The 15,794-nt window shown below is 40.4% G+C and overlaps 1 protein-coding gene across 1 annotated transcript in view; it reads left to right on the top strand.

Annotated features, from left to right (window-relative positions):
• The window catches only part of R3HDM2 (R3H domain containing 2), a 53,869-nt gene that overhangs the window by 16,689 nt on the left and 21,386 nt on the right, over positions 1-15,794 (top strand). Inside the window, exons 9-12 of the mRNA XM_006859468.1 lie at positions 2,740-2,771; positions 2,871-2,924; positions 7,168-7,400; positions 10,442-10,602. Coding sequence (XP_006859530.1) covers positions 2,740-2,771; positions 2,871-2,924; positions 7,168-7,400; positions 10,442-10,602 — 480 coding nt within the window. The remainder of the gene's footprint in view (positions 1-2,739; positions 2,772-2,870; positions 2,925-7,167; positions 7,401-10,441; positions 10,603-15,794) is intronic.

Here is a 15,794-nt window from a genome sequence, read left to right as displayed (position 1 = left end):
GAAGAGAGAGAGGAGGAATATCAAAGGGTCCGAGAGAGAATATTTGCCCGAGAGGTAAGTGTAGCTTCTGAGAGTTGTCAGCCCATAGCTTTTAGCTCTTAATCTTTGGAACTGTAAATGAAATGAACCCTTCTTAAATGTTTTGTTTTGCCTGATATAACCAACATCAGCCATCCCCAGGTTTGTTCTCTAAAATTAAAAGTGGCGTATTGGGAAGCTGCAGATTTTTAATTTGTGCATTTTGCTGTTCAACATACAAAGGGAATTAAAACTTGGAGTGGCTGAATTTGGTAGATATAACTAGACTGAATATAGAAAATATTTTGGTAGGACTTCTGGAAGGGCCCTGAATCTTGCCTACCAAACCCTCTTCCTGCTTGTCCTCTTTCATTCTGGCTGTCAGTTTTAGGCATCTTTGCTTCTAAGTGGAAGGTACCACCTATACATTCATCTTATCTAGTCAGTTACATATTAGTAAATATTAGAGCACAGGTCTGACATCCATTCTCTGTGAGCTCCATGTTCCAGGCATAGTGGATACCACAATCCCCTCAAGTCCCTACCTAAACAGGAAGTATCTTTCTTCCTATATTTCTTACCTTCTTTCTTTAGAACATGAGTGGCTCTATAAGCCAAAAGGTAACTTGAATCCTTGTAGACAACTTTACTCTTAAGGTTGTTCATCATATCAAAACATACTTGATACTCATGTATCTGGTTGCCTTTGTCTACCAGAAATTCAGTGAAGGGAATGGATTGGCAAAAAATGTAGGATCCAGATAGCATTACCAACTTACAGTCAGATTAGCAGCACTGAAGGAAAAGTCAACTTCCCTTCATTGTCTAAAGATGACTAATTCTAATCACCCTGCTTAGATGGGCTCTGCTTTCCTCCCATTCCCCACTCTCCTTTCCCTAAGCCAGACAAAATAAACAAACGTATCTTTTCATCATGACCTTGTTCAGAAAACTATCATCTCCAACTTCAAGAAAATTGAACTCTGTTGTAAACTTGCTCCACTGACTTATGAGACCCAAGTACTTCCAAGAATCCTCAGTGGGGACAATGAAAAGATTACTTCCTCAAAGTCCAAGGAAAAGGAATCTTATTATTTTCTGTTAATAAAGATTTCCATCTAAGTCAGAAAAATCATTCCTCCAAATTAACTAACCAATAACCTGAAGAGGCTCTTATCTCTACCTACAAGCCAGTTGGGAGGAATGAGAGGAGAGATGTCATTTTATACAGCTGTGGTCAATAATACCCTAAATTATAGACAGAGCAGTTGATAGAAATAATTGAAAACATTTATATAGTGCTCTATTGTAAGCACTTGATGTAGACTAATTCATCTAATCATCATACCAGGCCTGTGAGGTAGATTTCATTATTTTCTGAGGCACAGAGAGGTTAAGTAACCACCTAAGGTCATTCTGCTAGGTAGCAGATGAGCTGCTATTTTAATTCAGGTAGTCTAGCCCCAGAGTCCATGCTCTTAACCCCTAAACTAACTAAACCACCTCTCAGTAGCTTGCTACTGGGATCTTCAAATTAAAACCAGTGACATCATAGCCTAACTGACTACCTGTGATGTGTCGTTTGGCTTTACTGACACATGGAAATGCCAGTCATATACCATCTATAGTCATAACAAAGGCAAAGTTATCTCTTCTCTCCTCTTTTCTCCTGGTTTCTAGTCTTATCAAGTCTCTACTAACATAAGAATTCTTTGCTAAACCTTTGTAGATTTATCACTTTCATTTCACCACTTCCTGACTCTTGCTGTGGTAGAGACATCAAGAATCTCAGAAGGTCTAGAAAAGGAAAAATGACCAAAACACCCACTGTGCTCCAAAGATTCTCATGTAGACGGGGAGCCTGGCCAGCAAAGGGAGCTGATTAAGGCTGGAGTTGTAGGTTCTGGGGGAGGAAGGAGCAGGAAGCAGGCCAAAAAGAAAGAGAAGTGGCAAGAAGGGTGTTTGGATGGAAATGCTGCTGCTGCAGTTCTCTCTGGAGCTTGAGCTGTGTTGTTGGGACAACTGCCCTACATATGCTCTGCTCTGCATGGAGCCCACTCTGCTCAGCAGCTGGACACTCTTGGTACATTTTTCTAAGGCTTGGGAGTCCACCATGATGCTCACTTCACTCCGCTCAGTGGCTTTGTCAGGAAATGATCCCCAAAGGGAATGTTTCAGACTTCCAATTTTTTTCATTTTTTTCTAGGTTCCTACCCATTTCCTACCCTCCTTGAGTCCCAAGTGTGAATGTCTTTCATTTTGGCCAGTGTAGAGAAAGAAATGGAATAGATTGAAGATGATTTCTAAAAAACTGAGTTTCTCTCTCTTGTATCCCTTTCTTTGAAGACACTCTTTAGGACCAAGCATACTAATTGTTTTGCTCAGCTTACCATTAATGAGAATAAGTTAAGACTTTAAAGGAAGTAATAATTAGATTAATACTTTCTTTTTCCCCCATTCCATACTCCTACCTTTATCAACCTCTCTTTTTGAACACTCTGGAAAGGCTAAAAACTCCTACTAATGTTCTTTCCCATTAAAGGTGAGACATCAGATTGGGTGTGTGGGTGTGGGTCATCCTGTCCCTGCTCCCTCTCTCCCTATTGGTGGGATGAGCTTTGGTTTGAGGACCTTGGGTATTCATAGCATCATGGACACCCTTTTTAGTTATGCCATGCTGTTTTCTTATAAGTTATTTTCCGTTTTCTCCCCCTCACCTAGACTGGCCAGAACGGATATCTAAATGACATCAGGTTAGTACCACTTAGCATGTTCCCTGCTTTTCGTTGAGCTTTTGTCAGTGAGGTTAATATAATCCTGTAATGATGCTTTTCTTTGATGTTAACCAACAGACTCTCCAAAGAAGCCTTTTCTTCTAGTTCTCACAAGAGAAGGCAGATTTTTAGGTACCTCTGTGTGATATCTTTCTCTCTCTTTTTTAAATTTAATTTTGTTTGCTGTAATTTTTTCAACGGAGTGAGTTTGCTCCATGCATGGCTGCTTGTGGAATAATGCAACTTGTGGATTTTGCAACATTGGATTCCTACCTCCCTTCCCCCCGTTAAAAAACAATTTTGTTTTTACTCTTTCTCAGTGACTTTATTTTTATCAATGCCACTTTGAGTCCTAGATTGGTAGTACAAGGGAATCCAAATAGGTGTGCCTGGAATAGGTCCTGCTCCCTCCCAGAAGTCTTGGGTATTTTTGTAAGACTTGAACATATATTAAGGTCAAAGAATGGGTGTCTTCTGGATGTATTTTCTGAATGTGTGAAAAGACATGAGAAATTTTTTTTTGACCCAGCATAGAGAATATTTTGTATCTCTAAAAAAGAATAATGTACACAAACACACTTATAAACATCTCTGCTTATGGATGATTTTCTCTTTGATACTATGTATGTACAAGATGACCAGTATCTTTCTGCCTTAGAATGAACTTAGAACATATTCTCTGTATGATTGTCCATAATTAGGTGCTCTTAGTGCTGGTGAAAACTGCTGTATTATCTTTCCCAATGCCTCATATTCTCCAGTTTCCAGTTAATTGTGAGGCCCTCCCTTTCATTTTAATCTCTCAGTCCCACCACAGAGGATTACGTGGGGCATTGATGAAAGAAGCACTATTTTAAGGCCCTGTCCTGGAGCTAGCTCACTTTAAGTGAAAAATGTAAAAGAATACTTCAAAAGATTTGCAGGAAAATGGAATTAAAAGATACTGAACTTTTCACACAAACTTTTTAAAGCCCCTTTGTATTCTTCCCATTTCTATTATAGAGAACTTGATCATTAACACTAGGATGTAGGCCTCCCCCTTTCCAAAGGGTTTCTCTTTCTGACTCTTGAACTATAAAGTGATTGAGTAGTTAGACATTTCATTCCCAATCTTTTACATGTCCTTCCCAAAGCTAGTCCTACCTGGAAAGTGGTTCTTGGGATGGAGGATTTGTTTCCCTTTCTATATCTCTGAACTCTTTTTTTCCTAGACCTTTTTGCACTGGGTCCTGTTTGAAAACCCCAAGCAGAGAGGGCGTCACAGTGCTGGTGGTGGTAAGGCATAAAGTCCTTCACCACCTTTTTTTAAGTTTTTGCTCCATATTTTTCACTTAGGGTCACAGATCATTCCAGAATGCCTTTAATAAAAGGCATTTTTATTTTTAAAACAGCTCCTAGGGACTATGTGTGTGACTTAAGTCACTGAGTTTCAACAGTAGCCAAACTTTAATTCAGTTTTCTCATACCATGATTTGGTAACTGGTTTACATCTAAGGAAACAAAAGTGACTAGCCCAAGTTTACATGGCTATTAGTGGCAAAATGAGGACGGACTCCTTGTCCAGTGTTCTTTTCATTTATCACTCAAACTCTCTGCAACATCACCCCTTCCTCTCTGAGTAGTGTTCCACTCGGACCCCTAATTTGTATTCATTGCTATGAATGATGCTCTTACTAATGCCATGGAGAATCAGACTGCATCAAACTGTGAAGATAATAGCTTTAAGGATCTGGTGAGCAAGTGCGGCCCTGTCCTCTCCAGACTTCCTTTTAATTTGCTGCTTTTCATACTGAGTTTTGATTAAAGATGTAGGTCATTTAATTGCAACTTCATTGACCCTTAGGGGGATAAATTCTTAGCCCATTTGGGTATCAGACCAGAATTTGGGTAGTTACAAGGGGATCTTCTCTAACTGATCTCCTGGTGTGGTGCTGTGAGGTAAAGCATTGGACCTCAAGGATGGTTTGAACCACATGATCAGCAGTTCAAACTCACCAGCTTGGAAATTCTATACAGGGTCACTATGAGTCAGAACTGACTCTTTGGCACTTAACAACAATAACTTCTTTAATAATACCTTTTATTCCAGTGTGTGTCTGTGAAATGTCAGTACACCTAATACCATTGTCCAGCTTGGCTATAACTCTGGTAACTTCCCAGTACTTTGGAAGATTTTACTCCATTGGTCAATAAGCCACAATGAGCCTCACTGATATTTATTGCCATCTCTGCCACAGGTCTCTCACCCACTTCCCAGACCCAACAAACTAGACTTTTCACCAGCACTAAATTGATTTGATAAAACTAAATAAGCATTACTTTGACAGGAATATGAGATGTCAGTGAATGCTCCCTGTCCTTTACCTCCATTTCACCAAAACATACACAGCTAGTCTAGTGCCCAGAATTGAATCTGAGTAGCTTTTCCTACCTGCCTTATTTTTAATGAAGTAGATCTAAATGACAAGAGGTTACATTTATAGAGAAGGATAACTTAATGTCTTTAGGGTAGATTCTCAAACCCTCATGGGAGTAGCATACTCCCAGCATACCTCCAGGGTAGTCTGATCATCAGATCATTTGCAGTTTGAACCATCACAATCTTGGAAGAGTGAATGAGTACGGAAGTGCTAGAGCACTTTGTTTTGAGCTTTCCCAGGGTACTCGGTTTAAAATTACCTCTTTCACTTTCTACCACTGGCAGAAAGAGAAAGTGAATGGCAGGATTGATCCAACAGAGCAATAGTCTTTGATTTAGGTATACACAGTTCATTAGGACTTGTCTTACAGAATTGAAGCCATAATGTCTTAATTTCAGAGCAGCTTCATCCATTTTATCCCTTTCATCCACAAACACCTTCATTGAGTTCTCTCAGTAGACTTGCCTTTGCCCAATGAGGTCTGGTGCTGTTTCTGGAAATTCCCTGATTTACGCTTCTTTATTATTTCCTATTCTAGATTTGACATTCCCAAGAGAAAGGGATAAAGTTTTGAAGACACAGGAATGTTTCCCAGTTCTCATTTCTAACTATGTGGAGAGAGAAGCATTGAGGTTATATATATAAATGTACTTGAGTTTGCAGATAAGAAGAATTAACATATTCCTAACCAACTGTGCCAGTAATTAAAAGCTAGAACAGTTGACCCTAGCTCATATTTTGCCCAATTTCCCTACAATGACTTTGGAGCAAGTAGGGATAATACCTTGCTTTTTAAAAGTAACTCTGAGCTTAGGTCTTTGGAGTTAAGGATATTGGGTGGAGGTTTCCTACTTGCTTTTGGTGGAATAGTGGTGAAAAGAAAGAGAAGTCCAAGCTACTGTGATTTTTGCTTAATACCTCGGAAACCCAGTACTGGGTCGCTATGGGTCGGAACCGACTCGATGGCACTTAACAACAACAACAACAACCTTCCAAGTATACATACCAAACCTTTGTGATTGCCATTTGGTTTCCTTATGTCCTTAATGGGGGAGCTGGGAGTCAGGAGAGGGATTCCTGGTTTTTGGTTGCACATTGATTGAGAAGCTGTAAGAACTTAACAAGACTAAGGGTTTTCAGGTCAACCCAGGCTGTCTTGAGTATAGCTGTTTATAATCATAGGCAGTGGTTATAACATTAATATAACTGATGTTTCCATGGCTGAATGAGCACGAAAAGATCTCTTTTCTCAATAGTAGAAGTATAAGTATGGAAACATCTAATAAATTAGCACAGTGACCTACCCCTTGCCATCCTGGATCCCAAGGGCTTTTTTTGCTTTAGCTTACTGAGAAGTTCCCAGACATCAACATGAAACTTTCATTAAACAGTGTGAGTTGAGTCCAACTATCAGACTTAAGTTTCCCAAGAGCTCCTTTAGGCCATTATACTACTCTTCCACCCCTGGAAAGGTGGCCTCTCCTGGCCTAAGACGTGTTATGTGAAAGATCTGTTCTGTGAAATATCCATGTCATTGATTACTCTTGCCTTCTAGCAAGAGTGCCCTCTAGGAGTACTTTTGTTTTAAGAACTGGTACTCCTCTGCTCCCCAGTATTCCCTGCATGTGTGGGATCCCCTCAGGGGCTGGGGAAGAGACCATAGCCAATCTCAGCATCATGTATGTGGTTTCTGTCCACTCTGGTCTGATGTATAGAATTAGTTGCCAGTGCACTGTCTCCCAGATTTGCCTTTTTTGCTCTTTGTGGCTGTACTGGATCTTGTTATGTCTGCTCCCATCAAATCTCAGTTGGCCAGCTAACTAATAAGAAGTCAGTGTCCATCCTTTCCCTACCCTCACCCTTTCTTTGTTATTAAAAGAATAGAAATGAACTCTCCTAGCTCTTTCTGCTGAAGTGGTGGGTAGGGGGTGCTCTGACCATTGTGGCCTCTGCAGGGGGAACCGTGAGGGGCTGAGCCACACCTCAAGTAGTCGCCAGAGCAGCACAGACAGCGAACTCAAATCCCTGGAGCCACGGCCCTGGAGCAGCACAGACTCTGATGGCTCTGTCCGGAGCATGCGACCCCCTGTCACCAAAGCCAGCAGCTTCAGTGGAATTTCTATCCTCACCCGGGGTGACAGCCTTGGCAGCAGTAAAGGTGGCAGTGCAGGAAGGATCTCCAGGCCAGGTATAGCCTCTCTCCTTCCAGGTCATGCCCATACCTTCTTGCTTATCTTCTAAGAAACATCACTGATACTTACTTTTAACAGAACACTTGTACCAATATAGTTTTCTGGAAAAGTAACACAGCCTGGTAAGGAGAAATTTGGTTCCTTGAAGCCATCATCCATTTGCGTCCTCGCTCTGATTTCCTTTCAGATCTTCTTGCTTGATTTAAAAAACAAACAAACTGATTAAGGGTAGGTTATTTTAATTCATTTCTGACTAAGGCCTAGGTCCAGATTATATACCAAGATAAAAATGATAGCTGCTTTCATTTGATGACCTTTGAGATTATAAAGTAGGTTTGCGGAGTAGAGGGAGCTTCTAAGTTGAGCTATTTGTCATAAATTAGTAGTTGTCCATAGGCTAGAACTTACAGACATGTTGTACTGTTACATACAGAGTTCTGCAATAGCAGTAATAGCAAACAGTAATTTATAAGTGGATACGTATATAGATAAGCTGGAGAGGTGTGGGATGGTGTATGGGAGTATACCCATGAGCATATACAGATATATCCAAGTATATAGCATATAGGGGGCAAAGTTATGCAGACTTCTTAGCCATAACCACACACCTTGGAAGGACTGAGTCACTGGGTTTGAAGACTTAGAATCATAGCTTCAAGGAACATCTAGTTCAGCTGGCACAGTATAGTCCATAAAGACAATGTTGTACATGCTACTTGGTAAATAGTGACTGGAGTCTTAAAAGTTTGCAAACAGTCATCTAAGATACAACTGTTGGTCTCTTTCCATCTGGAGCAATAAAGAGTGAAGACAATCAAAGACTCTCAAGGAAGCAATTAGTCCAAAGGGCTAGTGGACCACATGAACCCCCAGCCTTCACTAATCTGAGACCAGAACTAGATGGTGCTGGCAGGGATCACAATAGAAGGCCCTGGGCAGAGTGGCATAAAAATAATAGAATAAAACTCAAAATCTTCAAAAAGACCACTCTTACTGGTTTGATAGACACTGGTGGGAACTCTGAGAGACAATTGGAAATGAAACCACTCGCAGAGATCCCCTTTGAGCCAAACAGTACGCAGCCTATAAGCTGAACAGTGACACCTGTGAGGAACGTGCTCCTTGCAGCAGTAAAGCACATGAAACCAAAAGGGCAGTATTTCCCCCAAACACAAAGTTTAGAAGGCAAGTAGGCTGGGCGAATGGGAACAGGTAATGCAGGGAAGAAGTGAAAAGAGTGTTGTTACATTGAGGGAGCTGTAATTAACATCACAAAGCAAAAGATGTATAAATTGTTGGATGAGAGATAATTTGCTCTGTAAACTTTTCACCCAAACCACAATAAAATTTTCACCAAAGAGAGAGAGATGCTACTATTACTGCTCCCCTGCAGACACTGGGAAGGAGCAGACCCTCTCACACGTTCTACGTACAAGGCTATGACAACCCCTTACCTCTCTATACCCAGTGGGCTTCTATTTTGCCATCCTCCTGTCTCTACAAATGGTTTGAATCTCATCCAAGAAGCTCTGTGAGCCTTGTTCTTAGTAGCTATCAGTTGTGGTGATGCCTCTGACTGTTAAATCTCTATTGCCCTTCTCTAGTGCCTCCTTTCTAATCTCACTGCCTCTGTTTTTGTCCAGACCTTGAGATGCTTGTATAGCTCACTAGCATACAAGCGATTTTCCTGCTCCATTCCAGCCCCTTTGCAAGCCACTTTACCAACTAAAACAGATCTAATCACATAATTCTTCTCTAAAATTGCATAAATTTTAAATTTAAAAAAAAAATTTATATTTAAAATACAAAATTCTTGTTTTCTTCACTACCTATATAATGAAAGTCCAAACTATGTAACCTCACTTCCTGACTCCAGTTTGCTGTCTTATCTCATTTCCTGACTTCCATCCTCCTCAGACTGTTCACTCATTTCTTGAATCTAGAATTAACTTTGTCCTCAGCCTGACAATTTTGTATTTTATCCTTTAAATCCATTTCTCCTCCTCTTCCTCTTCCAATCCTTTCAGGTGTTAATTCTTTCTCATCATTGTCTTCATAAAACTTTGTTCATATCATTGATATATTCTTTTTACTTACCAGATTATAACAGTTGCATGACTGCTCATTTTCCCATTGAAAGATTCTGTGCTTTTAAAGGCAAGGACTTATGTTCTCTTCACAGTGCCTGGCACAAAGCACATACTCAGTTGAAATGTGCTATGTGAATGCATACATGCCTAGAGAATCAAGAAATTGAAAGGAAAAAAAGTGGGTGAAGGTTGGATGTACATATTATGCACGTGGGAAAAGACAAGACAAGGTGGCCTTCTTAGCCATGTAAGAGATGCTGCAAGTAGAGAAGAAACTTTTTAGTTTTGTGTGCTTGACTGTTCTGAGGAACGTGTTCCTCACAGAGGTTACTGTTCATTTTATAAGCCTGTGTATTGTTTGCTGAAAGGGGATCATTTCCCAATTAAGAGACCAGAAATGTGGACCTTTACAGGAAGTAGGTACTCATATTTCAGCTTTCTAATTATGGATGGAATCCTAGGCATGGAAAACAAACATGTTTGGAGTCTTTGTGCCTTGTGGTATATATGTATAGGGTATGTATGTGGCACTGTAGGATAAGCACTGGATTGCTAACCTCAAGGTTGGTGGTTCAAACTCACCAGCCACTCCTCTGAAGTGCTATGAGTCAGAACCAACTCGATGGTATTTAACAACAACAGTTATGATGGCCAGGTTTAGGCATTTAGGGGAGATGCTTTAGCTGCCTTACATTTTGTAATTCCAAATTCCAAAACCAAACTCTTGATAGACCAAGTTGATTCCTGTTCCTGAATCTCCTGAGGTAAAGATTCCTATCAGAGGGAAGCTGAAATGCATCTATGCTCATCTAAAGACTGGGGAAATGGACAATAGGAGAGTGAAGAGAGAGGGCACAGAAAGAGGAGAACCCTGAAGTTGGGTCTCTAGGGCTGGTATGTTCATGACTTGTGCTTACAACTCTTGGTGGGTTTTCTCTTTGCCTTAGGTATGGCACTAGGTGCCCCAGAAGTGTGCAACCAGGTCACCTCATCCCAGTCTGTCCGGGGCCTTCTCCCTTGTACTGCCCAACAGCAGCAGCAACAGCTTCCTACTCTCCCACCCACGCCTCAGCAACAGCCGCCTTTGAATAACCACATGATCTCACAGGTGAGTCACCACTCAGTGTCAGAGCCCTCTCCACTATGATTCAAGTGAGTTCTGGAAGTACAGTTATGTCTCTTGTGCTGTGGGTGGCAGGAAGGATCAAGTTTTGGATACCACCCTCTCTCCCACCCCTCATTTGTTAGTTGTGGGGAAAGAAGAATAGGGCAAAGGTTTGGCCAAAGTGCTCTCAGAAGAGTCAGTCTAGGAATTTACTGCTTTATATTTCTCCCTCTTCCTCCTTAGTGGGATCTTTGACCTGCTCTCACATTTCTATTGTACCCCATCTCCCACTATACTCTGTGTAATAAATAAGGGGATTTTCCTTAGCGTATCCATATATGGAGCTTCAAAAGATCATAACTTCCAGCATAGTCTGACTGAATGTGTGTGTGTGTCTCATGGCACAGAAACACATGCTTATGTGTTACGGTTTTGGGGAAAAGGAGTTAACACTCATTCAGGATTCCTATACATATAACACAAGGCACAAAGACTCCAAATATTTTTGTTTTCCATGCCATAAAAATACTGTATCAACTCTGAAATTATTTTCTGTTAAAGGATTTCTATGTGCTAAAAGATTGAGCAAATAAATATTTTCAGGATGTTGGCAATAGTTTTTAACTGTCAGAGTAGTGAAATAAAAATATGGAATGGGATAAGCTAGAAGAATCCTGTGTTGTTGAATTGAAACTGGCAATAGTATGAATTTACAGTTTTTAATATATAGTTGGAATCCTGATGTGGCACTATAGGATAAGCACTGGACTGCTACCTGCATGGTCGACAGTTCAAACCCACCAACTCTTCCTCAGAAACCCTATCCAAAGTCGTTATGAGTCAGAACCAACTTGACAGCAATATAGAGATATAGAGATAGATAGATGTGTAATAGTCATTTCTCCTTTTTGCTAGACTGGTAGATCTTGGGACCAACTAGAGTTTGAATAAAGTTGTGCTTCTATATAGACCATTCAAGTCATCAGCATAAGACTCAGGTCCTGTTCTGAACTGGAACTTCAGTGTTGTAGACTTAGAAGTCACCTCAGTGCTCTGAGCAGAACTTTGCTGAGATAATCACTCACTCTCTTTCTCCACAAACAGAGTTCCATTGCACTGTCTGGAAGTATTGTCTATAAGACAATTCAGGAAACCTATATATCTACATGGACTTTTTTTTTTTTTTTTCGGTACAGTTTAAATTTACACTTCACCTCTCAGGTTCTCTTTTCTCCCTGCTCAGTTAGTCCAGCTTGGCTTTAGATGTAGCTCTTTGCTTGGTACAAGAAGCAAGTCCCAAACACTAATATCTCAGGAACCAGGTATTAGATTGGAAAGACCCCAGAATGGCCCAGTACTTTCTCATCTCAAATATAGTGAAAATGAGCTAAAACAAAGAAGAGTGGGAACCTGGGAAACCTCTGCTTTGTATCTTAATGTGACTCACATGCAGATCAGTCCTGACCTTTATCTTAGTCCCTAAATCAGTCTCTATAGTCTTGACACTCTTATTCTATCACTGTCCACCCCCTTGCTCACACCAGCTTCCTTCTTTCTCACGTAAGCATAAGCATGTCTGTGGTTTTTTCTCTGTGTTTTGTTGCAAACCTGCAAACTACAAATGCTGAGCTACTCTCTCTAGCTATGACCTACTGTGTGTGTTATAGGTCTCACTTTTCTAAAATCCTAATATTTTTTAGTTCTTTTTCTAAAATGTGTGTATTTCAATACAGTTTTGCTCCTTATTCTTCCCCTTAGTCCTTCATCTGCTTCCACCTTACTTCCATACCTAGAAACAGAAAGCAAGAGCAGGAAAAATAGAAGAAACAGACATTTGGGACGGGAAACATTTTAGACAGGATGTGCATGTGACTAGCCCTAACCCCCAAATTTCTGTTCAGATTCTGTGCTTGCTGCCAGACTTGTTAGCTTGAAGATCACATGAGTAATCCTTTGGTGTTGTATTTGTCTCCTGCAGGAATTATGGTGCTAGACCTGGCACCAAAGATTGGGGAGTATTATTGGACACAGAACTCTCTCCAAATTTAAAAATCTTTGTCTGGATAAACTTTGGTGTCTCTGAAAACACTTATGGGAGTTGGCTGCTACTTTATAAGCACCCCTTCACCACCACTATCCCCACTATATGAGGGACTTCGAAAAGTTTATAGAAAAATGGATCTAAAAGATAATGCATTTTTTCTATGAATTAATTTGATGTACCTCATCTATATCTTTTTTCTTTTTGTCATCTTTTTCTTCCTCTCCTTTTATCCTTTTATTCTTCTTGTCTCCTTTTTCTTTTTCTTTTTCTGAGGCTCTTGAAACTCAAGAAGTTGCTGAGTCCCAGAATAATTATGCAGTTAGTTGCTCAAATGGCACATAACAGTGCATGGATGAAGGAATTGATTATGTGTAGACACACCACTGTGCTTAAAAGTTTTTCTTTAAAGGAAAACCTTTGAAAAGGAGTAGGTGGTTTTACCCTTTAACTCTGCAACAAAAAGCATTTGCACTAGGTGTGAGGACAATGTTGACTAAATTATGCTTTTTCCCTGTCTTCTGTAAGTAAAACTGTAAAACCAAGGGTTGAAGTTAAAGGACTTGTAGTTAAGTGCTGTGGAGTCGGTTCCGACCCGTAGTGACCCTGTATAGGGTTTCCAGGGAGCAGCTAGAGGATCTGAACCACCGACCTTGTGTTTCACAGTCCAGTGCTGATCCTACAGCAACATACCAGGAGTCCCTTGTTACTGTTAAGTGCTGTCAAGTCAATTTGCTTAAAATGGAGTGGTGGGACTCTTCATTAGCTACCCAAAATGGAGGGGCTACAAAGGCAAGAAGTTACTGGCTTATAAGCTTTCAAGAGGGAACCTAGATTCAGAGGGCAAGAAGGAAGGTAGAATCTTCACTGAGTAGTATACAGTCTAGGCGGGGCTGGTGAAATGAAATGCGGATGGGTTTCTTGTGATACAATAGTGAAGAATTGTTATCAGGACTGCTTGTGAGGGTTGGAAATGTAAAGGTAGACGTTTTGTAGCAAGGAGGGGAGTGAATAACTTTTCAGCCTAGGAGGGGAGGTCCCTGGGACCATCAAGGGAGAAGCGCATAGAGCGGGATCCTACCCAAAGATTCAGTGATGCCTGAGATGGAACAGTTGGGGACTTTAGACACAGAGAGGGAGAGGAGCTGTGTGCTGACGACCAGTGGGGGTAGGCTTGTAGTCTATACCCTTTGGTTGGTTGGTTTGTGATGCTTGGAGGGGACTGTAACCATAGCAATGAAAGGGGCAGGCGGGGATGGAGTGGGACTCTTAAGGAATCCTCCGCCAGTCCCAGTGTCTTCAGGCATCTAAGAGCCAATGTCTTAGCCAGAATTCACCAGCAGGTGGCAGTCACATTCCTCAGGGTCTGTCTGGATTCCTGGTGGTTTCTCTGAGATTCCTTAACTCTGAAGTTAACTCTCCAAGGAGAGAACTAAAATTGAGGTTGGTAGTTAAGTGCTGTCAAGTCGGTTCTGACCCACAGCGGCCCTGTTGTATAGGGTTTCCGAGGAGCAGCTGGTGAACTTGAACAGCCAATCTTGCAGTTAAAACTGACTTTGCAGTCCAGCATATTAACCCACAGTGCCACACCAGGACTCGTAAACCAAGTTAGGCCCTTCCATAAAAGTAAAAAGATAAGGATGATAGGAAACATGTTTAAAAGCTACCTGCAGAGCTAAAGTAAATGGAAATACTGTTATCTGACGGTGCATGGAGGGGATTATAATCATTGTAATGCAACATGGTGTTTGATTTGTTGAATGTAAAACTGATGATCTGCCCTGAAAAATTTCACTCAATTCACAATAAAAACTTAAAATAAAGTTTCCAAAGAAAGTGAAAAATAAAAAACATGAAAAGTAATTCATTAACAACATGTAAAAGAAACCTTTAAAACCACTTATACAGCATACAGTAAAAGTATGTATCACATTATTACTTAAAAAGCACAAATCTGTACTTGGGTACAACACTGTCACATGTGTTAAGTGACAGTGGAATCATTTATGCTGAGGAATTTTTAAATAGTCTTCAGTTTAGGACTAGACTGGTCTACCATTTGCCTCACCTACCCCATGAATTCTACCCAGACTGAAAAACGGTCTCTCAGTTAAGATAACTGACAGAAAAGGTCAGTCAGTTGTAGAAGATCTCCTAAAAGATTTTTCAGTTACTTGTAACTTGCAAATAAGTGATTGATGATGCCACATGAGACTAATACAAATTAATGCTGACCAGTACGGACAGTGTCATTTCAGATCTTAGATTCTTCCTGGTCACGGATTTGGTTCATTATGTTAAATTTTGATATATTTGAAATTTGCTGAAATGTCTAGTTCCTACATATGAAAGCAATCTGAAACCAATCGATGTCTATCCTATTTGTATCCATATGTTATTCAGGTGTTTAAATTTTTTATTTGAATAAAATTAAATGCATTTCTGAAGATTTAAAAAAAAAAAAGGCTACCTGTATAAGCAGTTTGTGCTGACCAGCATTTATATTGGAATGCCTTGGCTGACAGGAAATACATGAATATGTGTGGCCGTAGAGCTAAGAGTTTATTTTCAAGGCTGCAGCAGTGTCTTCCCAGGTCACATAGTAGATTTTTAACTTCTTTCTAACCAAACTGACTTTCCATTTATTTAATCGATATCAGGACCTCTGCGAAAGCCTCTGGAGTATTGCCCTTTTTGGAGGGAGGGGTCTTGTAATTCCAGGACACTCAGCTTTGGGTGCTACTAGTCCTCTCTATGAAAGAGTCTTCCTGGAGATCTGTGGCAGGAAAGGAACTTGATGTTTTGCCCCTGCACACACGCTCTGAATATTCTCAATCTGGAGAAGGAGGAGCCTCTGGAAAAAGCTTGGATTGTTTGGTTTGACTTCTTCCTTTATATCCTGCCCACTCCTGAGGGAGCAAGTGGAAAGAATGTGTTAAGCAGAACTATGTTTCAATACCAACTCTGCCACTTATTAGCTGTGTGATTCTAATGAGTGATTTAATGTCTCTGAGTCTTAACTTTCTTTTCTTTTTTAAAAAAAAATTATTTATTGTTGTGGAGAACATTTACAGCAAAGCATACACCAATCCAACTGTTTCTACATGTGCATTAAGTAGCATTGATTACTTCTTCCAGTTATGTAAGAATTGTT

Source organism: Chrysochloris asiatica, unplaced genomic scaffold (assembly GCF_000296735.1).
Source record: "Chrysochloris asiatica unplaced genomic scaffold, ChrAsi1.0 scaffold00033, whole genome shotgun sequence".
In the NCBI taxonomy this organism is placed as follows: domain Eukaryota; kingdom Metazoa; phylum Chordata; class Mammalia; order Afrosoricida; family Chrysochloridae; genus Chrysochloris; species Chrysochloris asiatica.
The sequence above is the reverse complement of the archived record's forward strand: the minus strand, read 5'-3'. Positions and strand labels throughout refer to the sequence as shown.